The sequence below is a fragment of the Mesoplodon mirus genome, assembly GCF_964341445.2.
Source record: "Mesoplodon mirus genome assembly, chromosome: 4".
Taxonomy (NCBI): domain Eukaryota; kingdom Metazoa; phylum Chordata; class Mammalia; order Artiodactyla; family Ziphiidae; genus Mesoplodon; species Mesoplodon mirus.
Window position 1 is genome coordinate 178,697,171 of NC_138979.1, and position 12,119 is coordinate 178,709,289.

The 12,119-nt window shown below is 54.0% G+C and overlaps 1 protein-coding gene across 3 annotated transcripts; it reads right to left on the minus strand.

The window, feature by feature from the left end:
- Positions 1-304: 304 nt before the first annotated feature.
- On the minus strand, positions 305-11,243 carry LOC309802799 (alpha-1-antitrypsin-like). 3 transcript variants are annotated; one of them, XM_082618681.1, is made up of 6 exons: positions 9,148-9,201; positions 7,022-7,070; positions 3,492-4,150; positions 2,556-2,826; positions 1,454-1,601; positions 305-576 (listed from the first exon to the last, which is right to left on the minus strand). In XM_082618681.1, exons 3-6 carry the CDS (start codon positions 4,144-4,146, stop codon positions 385-387), a joined length of 1,266 nt encoding a protein of 421 aa, XP_082474807.1. In that variant the 5' UTR covers positions 4,147-4,150; positions 7,022-7,070; positions 9,148-9,201; the 3' UTR covers positions 305-384. The 3 variants fall into 3 exon arrangements, with proteins under 3 accessions (XP_082474807.1, XP_082474808.1, XP_082474809.1); XM_082618682.1 differs by lacking the exons at positions 7,022-7,070; positions 9,148-9,201 and adding an exon at positions 11,158-11,243; XM_082618683.1 differs by lacking the exon at positions 7,022-7,070 and having other exon boundaries at positions 9,148-9,247.
- Between the last annotated feature and the right edge of the window lie 876 nt (positions 11,244-12,119).

Below are 12,119 nucleotides of genomic sequence, written 5' to 3' on the forward strand. Positions count from 1 at the left end.
ACACTGGGTGGAGGTGGGGACCACGGGCTGGATTCTGAGCCCGTGCGATTTCCTCCTGGGGGTCCCAGAGGAGACTGGAAAGCCTGGAGGTTTTCCACAGTGACTGGGGAAGGAGCAGTAAGCTGTGGGTTTTAGCCTACATTTCACCCTGGCCTAGCACAGGGCTGGATGGTGCAAATGCTAGTAAACCCTAACGCAGTGGACACTTGAAAGATCGCTATGGCCTGGATTTCACACACATCCTGGGGACGTAAAGAGAGACTCAGACGCAAGAGGATGAGGGATTTACACGCCACACACAAGCTTGGGCCGGGTCAGTCATTCTTTAATGCCATGGAGGAAGGGGACCTGTCCTGGAGGGGACAGCTGAACCCAGAGAGGCAGTTATTTTTGGGTAGGATTCACCACCTTTCCCATGAAGAGGGGAGCCTTGGTGGTTTTATCGTAGATGATGAAGACGAAGGGTCTGTTGTACTCGACTTCCGGGGGGATTGACATGGGGATGGCTTCCATAACCGTGGCCCCCGCAGCTTCTGTTCCTTTCTCATCGATGGTCAGCACAGCCTTGTGCAGCGCCTGCAAAGGGGAGAGCACAGAGGTCCCATCTGAATGGAGACAGGCTGCCGGCCCCCAGCCAGGCCTGGGAGCAAGGCGCGAGGAGAGCCTTGCCCAGGGAGGGGCCCGCTCTGGCCTCTCATCGCCTGGCCTGTCCTTCCCCATCCCTGTCCTCCCCTCCCTGCAGGAGACGCACAAGGCATGGCTCTCAACGCTTGTGTCTGACCCACGAGGGGACCCTCACCTCTTCCTGACCAGCCTCCTCAACAGCCCTGGGAAGGAACCCACCATCTCGGGAGGTGGATTTTCTTGTACTTTGTCTCCTTGGCTCCGCACTTGTTTGTAGACCCGATTCTAAACTCCCTGGGGACCAGGGCTTCGATGGGGACCTTCACACGCCTCATCCCCACCCAGGCACTCAGCTCACAGTCAGTCACTGAACTGCAGTTGTTTCTCTGGGCACCTGTAATTCTCCCGCGTAAATGGCATCTTTGGTCGAAATCACTCTGTAACTCAGACTCAGTGATTCACCAGTAGCTCCTGGTGTCACAGGCGCAGGGCCAAAGGTCCTTTGAAATCCCTGAGCCTAAGCCTCTCTCTGTAAATAGGGGTTTATCGGGACCCAAAGAAGAGAAGTCCCCGGCCAAGGATGAGACAGAGGTTGAGTGACACAGCCTCAGAGGAGGTCCTTAAATAAAATGCACCAAGCACGTGAGGCCGCCTGTTCCCCCCCATCATCCGGCCACACTGCAGTCTTGGTGGAGCGATGGCATTCCTCAGGGACCTCAGTCTGCAGGTGTGCCTGTGTCCCTGTGTCCCTGTGTCCCTTCCTCAGCCTCACCCTCGAGCTGCAGCCCCCGTGCACATTGCGGCCTACAGAGGTCAAGGACACACTCACCTTGGACAGCTTCAGAGGCACTTCCTCAGTGATCCCTGAGAGGTCAGCCCTGTTGCTGAAGACCTTGGTGATGCCCAGTTTACCCAGGAGAGTTTTCAGATCGTAGGTGCCAGAAATGGACAGTTTGGGCAAGTGTAAATTGGCAGAACTGTCACGACGGATAGAAAATAAAAAAGTTTCACAGAGTTGAAAGTGTTTCCTTTTCTGGTTGTTCCTCCCACTTGGCGCCCTGTCCCCCTGCCCATGCAAGGATGTGAGGTCAGCCTTGATCTATTCTACTTTTAGTTCCTCTACACGTGGGGTCAGAGAACGTTAGAATCACGGGGATCCTCTTGTCCTGCAAAGCCTCTCAAATGCCACCTCCTCTGATAAGGCCTCCTGGAGGATCCAGGGTGTCTCTGGAAGGACTGTGCACACTGCTTCCCTGCAGGGTTTGGTCACCCCTCAGACTGGGACTCCTCTGGACCGTGGGGTGTGCTGGCAGGTCCAGAGTGACATCTGTTCAGTGAATGATGAGTACTTCTCTGTATTTTTGTTTTATATCGTACATGAGAAAACAGCTCATCCGGGCATGGGCATATTTACAAATACAGAGACATGCACTAATTTGGGGTGCATGACGGGGACCAACCACACTCATCTAGTGACAAAGGATCCAGAACCAGTGTCAAACGTGTCCTGGAGTTTCCCGCTCTGGGCCTTTGCTTTTCAGGCCTCTCTGAGGTTTTCCCCATTTTGCCGTGGACTTTCTGTCCTGAAAGTCCACACTCAACTGCCACCTTTGCCAGGAAGCCCACCTCTTCCTTCTGGGTTTGCCCACAACATGGGTTTGCGTTGCTCTCCCTGCACGGGGCACCGGCCACTGGGAAGGGACACTGTCCAGGCTGGGGAGGAAGTCCTCAGGGACAGGACTTTCCCTCCTCACCCCTGGGTACCATCCCTCCCATGGAGCCCGGCTGATACTACCTGCACGGATGCTGGCCTCTGCTGGAGGCACAAGGTCATGCACAGTGGTCATGGCCATGGGACGTGGGTCTACCCCCACCTTCAGGCTGGACCTATTGTGGCAGCTCCTGAATTGGCCTCTGGTTTGGGAAGTCACCTTGCGTGTCTCTTTTCCAGGATCTTGGTGAGAAGCTCCTTGGTGAGCTGGTCCTCCAGATGCTGCAGTTTCCCCTGGTCGGGCAGGATGAAGATGGCGGTGGCGTTACCCACGTAGTCCATCAGCAGCACCCAGCTGGTGAGCTTGTCGCAGTAGTGGAGGTCAAACATGCCCAGGCGGTTCATCATGGGCACCTTCACGGTGGTCTCCTCATCCACGTGGAAGTCCCTCTCTGTGGTGTGCTCCACCTCAAAGGGCTTCTCCCATTTTCCTGGAGAGAAGGGACAGCAGACATCAGCCAGGGGTGGGAGAAGGTTTAATAACGGTGGTAGAATAAAGGAGCCCTGAGCCCCCTGGTGAGATACGTCTCTCTGGGCCTCAGCTTCACCATCTATAAAATGGGGCTAAAATGAGCAATCAGTCTACAGAAAAGGTATTCTGGGAGGATAATGCAAGACTGGAGTAGTATCCAAAATTTCAATTTTGTAGAGGCTATTAAGTGGTAGAGGAAGGATTTGAATCTTGGTCTTTCTGACTCCAAAGGTGTCACTGGTTCTTCTACACTCGAGTTGTCAGAAGCGTGTTCCAGGAAATCCTATTTCCTTTGTACGCTCTGCCAAAATTTGTTTTTCTGGCTCTCTATTTTGGGAGACATTGCATATCACACACCCCTCCCAGGTAGGGATTTACAGTGCACATTAGGATATTTAAGGTTCTGAAAAGTCCTGCAGAGACGATGATACTTTGACTGTTTAATCCATAGTTCCCTAACCCTATTTGATCAGGGAAAGTTTTAGTGGTCATGTGTGGAAAATTAAATAACATGTGCAGAGATGCATGGCTATATCCCATTCTGCACTGCCAGGAAAGTTAAGAACTGAGTGTTTGAGAATATTTTGGGGGTGTTTCTGTTTCAGGCTGGTTGTGCAGGCTTACCTTTAAAGAATATGTAATTCACCAGAGCAAAAACTGTGTCTTGGTCAAGATCATCTACCAAATCCACAATTTTTCCTTGGCTTCCCTTCTCTACATAATCGTTGATCTTTTTCTTGGCCGCTTCAGTATCCCTGAAGTTGGTGGAGAAGGCTTCGGAGTGGTAAAGGTTCTTGACATCCTCCAGAAACTTACTCACTAGCTTCGCGCTCTCGTTGATGAAAAGGCCGTTGCCAGTGGTCAGCTGCAGCTGGTTGTCTGGCTGGTTGAGGGTGTGGAGAAGATGCTGGAAACCTTCATGGATCTCAGCCTCTGTTCTTGCAGTGAGGTTGAAACCTAGACCCTCCAGGATCTCGGTGTGAGTGTCACACTTGGTCCCCAGGGAGAGCATCGCAAAGGCTGTAGCGATGCTCACTGGGGAGAAGAAGATGTTGGTGGCATTGGACTCATGGGCCACTTGGCGGTACACAGTGAAGGCGAAGTCGACCAGGTTGGGGGCGATCTTGTGGCAGGCTGCTTCCTGGTGGTGCTCATGATCCTGCTGCGATACCTCTGTCTCCTGGACAGCGTGTCCCTGGAGACCCTCAGCCAAGGAGACAGGGACCAGGCAGCACAGGCCTGCCAGCAGGAGGAGGCCCCATGTGATGGAGGATGCCATTGTCCTGCAAGAGAGAGAAGGGTACCACACCCGGGTCAGGCCACACGATGAGTCCCTCGATCACCGATGGACGCCATGTCAAAGCAACCACTGTTTATCGAGCACCTATGTGCCAAGCACTTTCCTACATCAGCACCATTGAAAGACTCAGAACAACAGCAAAGACTTTATGGCGATTACCATACACCAAGCTCCATTCTAAGCACTTTACTGTCTTATCTCACTGCATTCTGGTAACTGTCCTATGAGGTAGGTCAGGCGACTATCCTGGCCTTACAGATGAGGAGACCAAGCTCCTAGAGGTTAAGTCGCTTGTCCAAGGTTCCAGAGCAGTAAAGTAGCAGGACCAGAATCACACCCCCAGGTAGTCTGGGTCTGGAGTCCACACTCTCGATGGTTCCACTAACATCTGCAATGAGCCCGAGGTGTAAGTGCCACAGCCCCTACTTTGCAAAAGAGGAAACTGAGGCACAGGAAGTAGATGATTGCCCAGGACATGGGCCAGATCGGGCTCAGGGATGATTGGGTCTGGAACAGCCCTAGGAAGAGTTCTACTGAACCCTGGTTTTTAACGGACAGAGAGACTGCTGCCCTGAGTGGGAAGGATCTAGCCCAGTGACACCCAGTCAGAACACAGAAGGGCTGTGAGGGACCCAGATGGGAGGCCGCACCCCCTTAACACTCACAGTGTACCTCAGCCCCTAGTAGATCTTCCTGAGCTAGAGGGCTGCCCTCAGAGGGAGTCCATGGCCTCAGACGCAGGAATGGGCTGCAGTCAGCTTAGCTGCTCATCTCGCTCGCCACCTGTGTCCCAGCTCTGCGCTCAGCGCGGATGTGGGTGTTAGAGGTCTGGTTCCTCCAGTCAAGTGGGGTTTGTTTGTTGGGGCAGGGGTGAGGTGGGGTGGGTAAGATTTGAAAAAGCATCACTTTTCTGTTCAGAAAGACCTGGGTTCTAATCCGGGTCTCTGTCACTACCAGCTGTGTGACTTTGGCCAAGTCATTTAGTCTCTCTGGCCCTCTTTTTGTCACATGTAGAAAGTAAGATGGTTGGGAGAACTTAGTGAAATAAGTCTAGACACCGAGCCTTACACTGAAGGCATTGGAGAGAGATTACATTGAGGGGAGGCTGGTAGGGGTGCAAACGAGAAGGCTTCCGAGGATGGCAGGGAGGGAGATGAGTTCCATGGGTGGGGGGAGACAATAGGGAATGACAAAGCTTGTGGCTGACCCAGCAAGGTCAGGCTCTATCTAGTGATAGTCAAAGTCCCTGTCACCCGCAGCAACACGGCCACTTCTGCCCCCACGGAACTCCGTCTACTCCATATAGATCCCAGCCTTGGGCCACTAGGCTGAGACCTCCTAAGTACAACCTGCTCTCTTCCCACATGGAGAAACTGAGGTCCAAGCAGAGGAGAAGGGTGCGTCTGCTGCTAGCTATCAGTCATATAACTAAAACCATCATTTTAATAAAATACAAAGACAAAGGAGCCCTTGAACTTGGCATATGAGAACCCGAGGGGAAAAAGTTGGAAATAAGGAATGCTGGGTTTCATCTACCCCTTGGACTTTTAAAAGTTTCCTTCCAATGAAACAACAGGATGAAGCACAAAACTGGCTGCTTTCCACCACCTTTCCTTCCGGCCTTCACACCTCTAACTTATCCAAACAGAGCAGACCACGCATTATGTAATACTTGTTTATATTTTTCTTAAACTAGCCAGTGGTTTTAGAGCTTATGATCGTGCTAAGATTAGTTCTGTATATTTCCATTGCCCTTGGCTTTCTCTCTACTCCTCCACTGGATTTTGCTGTGGTCCTTCATGGTTTATGGAAACTCCCCATCTTTGCAGGGCGCAGAGATCCTGAGGGATTTGGGCTTCTGCAGGGTGGGGACACTAACTATGCTGAGTGGTCTCAAGGCCAGAGGCCATGGCTTCTAGTCCTGACAGGGCCACTTCTGTCCACTTGGCCTTGGGCAAGCATCTTCTTATCCTGGGGCCTCATTCTCACCAGCTGTATCAATCAAGGCAGCGGGGATCTAAATGAGGTCCCTGTGTACCAATGCTGGATTTTTAATTAGAGGGGTATCTGGCTTTGGTGGAACAACATGGACTGAGACTTCCCATGGGGGATGGGATGTGGTGCCCTCCCGCTGAGAGGGTTGCTGGCCTTAAGAAGGTAACAAGGCTGGTGTGGAGTTGAAGCTGGGGTGAGCACATCCCTGGCTCCCACCCAGTCCATCTGCCAGGGGGTTACATCACCTACTCTGGCTTCCTTCTTTCACAGTAAATGGCTTGAGACCAGGAAAGGGTAAGGGCCTTGCTAAGGCCACACAGTGAGTCAGGGAAAAAGCTGGCTTGAGCAAGCCTTGGTTTTTCCACCACTCGAACTACAGATAGGACAGTATGTCGTCAGGTCTCAGACCCTGTAAATGTCAGAGTTAGGTCCTGAGGACTCTGCCTTGAGCCCCTGTTGGCTTCATTTTGCCTCTCAGTCTGTTCCTTACAACTTCGGGGGCCTAAGACTTCTCTCTCTTCACCCTTCTATCAAAAGCAGCACCCCACACCCGCCAAATGCTAGTGCGGGAACCAAATGGAGATGAGAAAGTAAATGGTGACGTGCCCAGAGGTGTAGGGACCAAACTTTAAACCAATAGAATGAAGATGTCACAGTGACACTTCTGGAGTCAGGGGCAGGTCAGGGAGAGTAAAGTGACCCGTCCCTTTGTCTAATCTCATGCCATTTCCCCCAGGACATAAAATGAGTGACCAAGAGCAACCTAGTGGGGTCCAGGGAAGCGACTATGGCCTAAGGTCACAACCTGCTGACACCTGGCACTAAATAAGCCCAGGTGTGACCCAGCCCCGCCACTTACGGGCAAATGGCCTTGGGCAAGTGACTTCACTTCTCTGAGCCTCGGCTTCCTGTAAAGTAGAGAAAAGAATCTCTTGAAGGGCAGACGTGAGGACCGAACAAGGTGGTGGGTGGGCGGGCACTGAGCAGGTGTGGAAGGGCTCCCCGTACCTGCGCACAAGTAGGATTCAGGCTTGAGAATCGGCAGTTTTCTTCCTGGCCGGTTGCCACACTACCCAGGACCAGAGAGGGGGATGCTGATGAGCAAAGAATGGCCACAGAGTTTGGAGTGTATTCAATTCAATTCTCCAAGTCTTTATTTAATGCCTATGAGCTGCCAAGCCTCATTCCAAGCAAATGGTATTTATCATCAGCATCCTCCTCATCACCACACTGAGTAAACAACAACTGTTTCTTATTCTTTCTTCATTTTATTTCTTCATTTTATAGATGGAGAAATTGAGGACTACAGAAGTTACGTAAATTACTGAAAATCACAGAGCTGGTTGCTTACAGAACTGACTTTTTTTTTTTTTTTTGGCCACACCGTGCGGCCTGCGGGATCTTAGTTCCCTGACCAGGAATCAAACCCGCGCCCCCTGCAGTGGAAGCACGGAGTCTTAACCACTGGACCGCCAGGGAAGTCCCTACAGAACTGAATTTAATCCTAGGTATTTCGATTTCTGAGTCTGGCATTTCTCTGTGTATAAAGCTGAAGGCGGAGGCCTTGGAACAGAAAACTCAGCGGTGGCCTGGCTAAATGAAGAGGGGCAACACCACTTTGTGGCTAAGATCAGAGGCTACGAGGCCAGAATGCCCAAGTTCAATTTACCATCAGCTGTGTGACCTTGGACAAGTTACTCAGCCTCTCTGAACCTCAGTTTCCCAGAGATGATAAGGGTGTACTTACCCCATGGAGCTATTATGCAAATGAAATAGCTGCAAAGTGCCAAGAAATGCCCGGCATGCAGTCAGCTCTCAGGAGGCATCAGTCATTACTGATACTGTGAATCTTTCAGAGCCCTCTCGGGGAGTCTGATTTCCCTGGCCTTGTCATCTCTGTAGGCCCCATCTCCAAAAACCAATGATGGAAAAATCATATCCTTCCTAAACTCCAGAGATCAAGGCCAGTGGGAGTGGGGTGGGGTCAGGAGGGCAAAGGTTATCTATCCTTTGACCAAAAGGACAGAGAGGTTGAGCAACTTTCTAGGGTCACCCAGCATGAGAGGGGCTCAAGGCCAGCCCAGGCTTCCCCTTCCCCAGCTGGTGCCTGAGGCCAGAGGGAACCATGTTGGCAGTGGACCTGGGGTCCGGAGTGGGGATTCTGGAGCGAGGCGGCCTGAGCTTGAGCTTACATGGTGTGTGATTGGGAACAAGTGATGAGCCTCCCCGTCCCGGATGTCCTCGTCTGTAAAAGGGGAGTGCCATGGTAAGCACCTCAGAAGATGGCCATGAGGCTTCAATAGAAGCTGCCTGGCCAGAGCGAGGGCTCAGGAATACAGCTCAAAGCCCCCCGATGACGGTGCCCGTCCCCAGCTTCCCATCTTCTGCTGCGTACGAGGACGCCCAGAGGCCCACAGTGCACGGGGGTGGGGGGGGCCCAATTTGGAACCTCCAGGCTGAGATCTGGTGTGGTCCTGTTCTGGGCATTTTGGGAGAGGATGGAGGTCTGAGGAGAAGCTGAAACTCTGGGCTTCTGGTCTGGCTTGGCCCCCCTACCGGGTCCCTGTGTGAGCCTGGGCTTCTCACTGTCCCCCTCTGAGCCTTATGTTTCTCATCTGTAGAAGCGGAGAAAGATACACACCCGAGCAGTAGGGGAGGTGCTGAGACCTACAGAAGACAACCTACGGGAAAGACACAGAAGCTGTGCCAGCAGAAACGTACTCCTTCCTCGGTCCCGGGATGCCAGAGCCAGCCCCCCATTTCCACTTCTGCCCACAGAGGGCCGGTTTAATCACCGGGAGGTATTGGGGAGGCCCTGGACAGGCTTGGGGAGCAGGAAAGGACCCCCAGGGCTGCTGTTACTATGACAACAGGAGGCCAAGCCCCAGCCCTCTCCAACCTCCCTGCAGCCCCAGGGCCTTCCCCGGGTAGCGCAGGGACCCGGACGCCTCTCTGGAGGCTCTTGCCAGTGGAAGGCATACTTACGATTCACTGTCCCAGGTCGGGGCTGGTGACCACGGCTGGGGAGACAGAACCCTGTCCTTGCCTGTATTTAAGCAGTGGATCCAGAGGGGCGATGTGGGAGGCTGCTGGTGAATATTAACCAAGGTCACCCCAGTTATCAGAGAAGTAAACAGGGACTAAGTTCACTGACTGGACACTGAGCCTCCTGCCCACGCTGCCCGTATGTGCTCCTCCTGGGCGGCATGCAGCCCTCTGTTCCATATACCAAAGGGAGTCTTTGTGCCCAGCTCATAAACCACAGCCTCTGTCTCCAAGCTGGGGTGGCATGTGACTCACACCCTTCAGAATGGCATGACTCTGCTGGCCGGTGCTCCCGCTGGGGAGTTCTCAGTGGCTGCCCCACTGGTAGCAAGAGCTACCATTTATAGAGCCACCTTGAAATGCCCACTGCTGAAGATGCAGGGGGTGAAGTAGGTTATGAGTCCAATTGGCAGATGGGGAAACTGAGGCCTAGGGTGAAAGGCTGCTCATCCACCCAAAGTCACCAAGCCGGATACAAAACCTCTCTCGACTTCCCTGGAAAGAAAATGGGGCTTGACCGCTGTTGATACAGCCGCTTAAGGCTTGTATGGGTGGCCGTGGGCAGAGGCCGGGAGTCAGAGAGTAAATCTATGAAGAGCTGTGCAGCCTCAGGCAAGCCGCTTCATCTCTCTGAACCACGAGGTATTTTTGTTTGCATCGTAGGGCTTTGGAGGTCCCACTTCCTAGCACGGTTGTCAGTGATACACAAGATCACTGATGTAAAGCACCGGGCACACATTAGGCTCTTGATTTCGGTCTGCACAGCCCTCTGTTCAGACCTTCTCTCCAGGCTTCTCCGGGCAGGAAGAGACTCAGTTCCTGGCCAGCCTCAGGCCCATGTCTGTTTCCACTGGCTGCAGCTCCCGGCAGACTAATGCGATCCACAGGCTGTTTGAATTTTCCTTGGGCTGTTGCTCGTGCAGGAGCTACTGCAGGCTTTTGAGGGTACTGGTGGTGTTTGGGGGTGTCGGTGCAGGGTTGAGGCCAGTGGGGCCCTACTTGACCCTGATCCATTTAAAAACCCAAGGCAGTTGGCATCACACTGTGTGCACCGTCCCATGCCCCCTTGGCACGCAGTGGATATTTCTGAGTTGAGTGGATATTTGTCGAGTCAGTGGACAAGCACGTCTTTGTCCTTCTCTCGTTCCCCCGGTCCCAGCTGTGGGACTCTGCCAGGTGAATAGCCTGTAGGCTCCTCTAGCTCACAGGGTCAGACCAGGGAACCCAGGGCCCCCATTCATTGGCTGTGTGATCTCAGGCAAGCTGTTTAACCTCCCCGTACCTCAGTCTCCCCATCTGTAGAATGGGGATGGTGACAGTTCCTACCTCGCTGGGCTGCTGAGAGGATTAAATGCAGCAGTTTCAGGTAAGCTCAGGGCCCAGTGCTGGGGGGGCACGGTGAAGCCCCTATGATGTTGGCATCCCCATGGCAGTGGGTCTCACGGCTGTCATTCTGGGTGGGCGGGTGGGGGGGAGCAATCCAGGAGCTTCCCCCCAGGACTCCCTCATTCAGTACTGTCAGTACCCCCTGTGAGGGGAGTATGTACCACCCCTCCTATAGAAGCAGAAATGAGCTCAGGAAGGGGTGGACTCCCCCTCCCATACCTCCCGACTCCCCGGTTCCACAGTCTGACTTCAGAACCCTGACTCTCTCCCCTGAGCTGGCTGAAGGGCCATCTCCCCCAGGGCACTACATCTGCCCACAGCTTGGAGACCTAGGGTGTGCTGAGGTGAGGCCTGCCCTCCATACCTTCTGGGCATTTCTTCCCCTCTCTGTGCCTCAGTTTCCCCATCTGTGCAATGGCCTCCTTCCACACCCGGCTGCCCCTCCCAGCTCTCACACTGAATGGGCGAAGGCAAGCACCCAGGCTGTCGCCAGGTGCGACAACCCTTTCAGCCCGGTGGCTTGGGGCTGGTGGGAAGGTGTCGCCCCCTCTCCAACCCCCCTACCTTCAATTCCACTTCCTGCAGCGGAAGGAACTCCTCCTCCCCCTGGGGCTCCTGGCTGCAACGTGGAGGCTATGTGTCCCTGAGTGCAGCACCCGGGCTGTGCCAGCACAGGAAGAAGGAAGCTCTGGGTGGCTCAGGCAGCAGGCCTGGGAGGGGCGGGGACCTGGAGCAGGAAGCTGCCTTGCACAAAGCTGCCAGGAGCCGGCCCAGGAAGTCCTGTGTGTCACCTGCTGTCCCTGCTGTGTCTGGCTGTGTGGCCCAGGATCACCCAGTTTCTTTGAGCCTCTGTAGGCAGGCTGGTAGCACCTGCCAGAAAAGATTAACGGAGATGACAGATGTCATCCGTTGGCCCGGAGCCTGGCATCAGGGTCCTGGCAGGTTTCCAGGGCCACCTGTAGAGGGACGAGGCCTGAGCCACCTCTGAAATGCACAAGAAGAGTCCCGCAGAGATTGAGATGGGACCGTGCGTATGGGGGAGGTGTGCGTCACAGACCCTGGCTGTGGGACGAAGAGGTGCAGGATGCCGGGGGGACTGGGCACTTGGAGGTGGAGTGAAGAAAGAGCAGGTGGGGGGAGAGTGGGAGAAAGTGGGGCTCGGGGTTGGGACCTATCCCTTCTGAGTCAAGGGCTCCACACTCAGCCCTTCTTTGTCTCCCATCCTCACACTCCCCTCCCCCCAGCATTTCATGCTGCGGAGAGCTCCTCTAGACAGGCATCCTGGGGAGAAGGGGTGAGATGATCTGGCAAAATGGGCAAGGACAGCATGCCCGGGGTGGGGGGCACCCAGCGGCCACTCTCCAGGGCCCGAACCACAAGCCAAGGTGGAGGAAGTCCTGGCCACTTGGTTACTTCTGGAATTGTCGATTGTAACATCTGGACTGATCCCTGGGACTGAATATATCCTAGGAAGATGCTGTGGGCTGGCTGTGATAAGGGGTGTCTGGGGAGACCCTATCCCCCTG

Bases quoted from the DNA above. Each gene is read 5' to 3' on its own strand.
- LOC309802799 (XM_082618682.1), bottom strand. From the start codon at position 4,146: ATGGCATCCTCCATCACATGGGGCCTCCTCCTGCTGGCAGGCCTGTGC. The intron at 2,827-3,491 runs GTAAGCCTGCAC...CCTTCTCTCCAG, and splicing joins GAATTACATATTCTTTAAAG to GAAAATGGGAGAAGCCCTTT. The intron at 577-1,453 runs GTGAGTGTGTCC...TCCCCTTTGCAG, and splicing joins TGCCTCTGAAGCTGTCCAAG to GCGCTGCACAAGGCTGTGCT.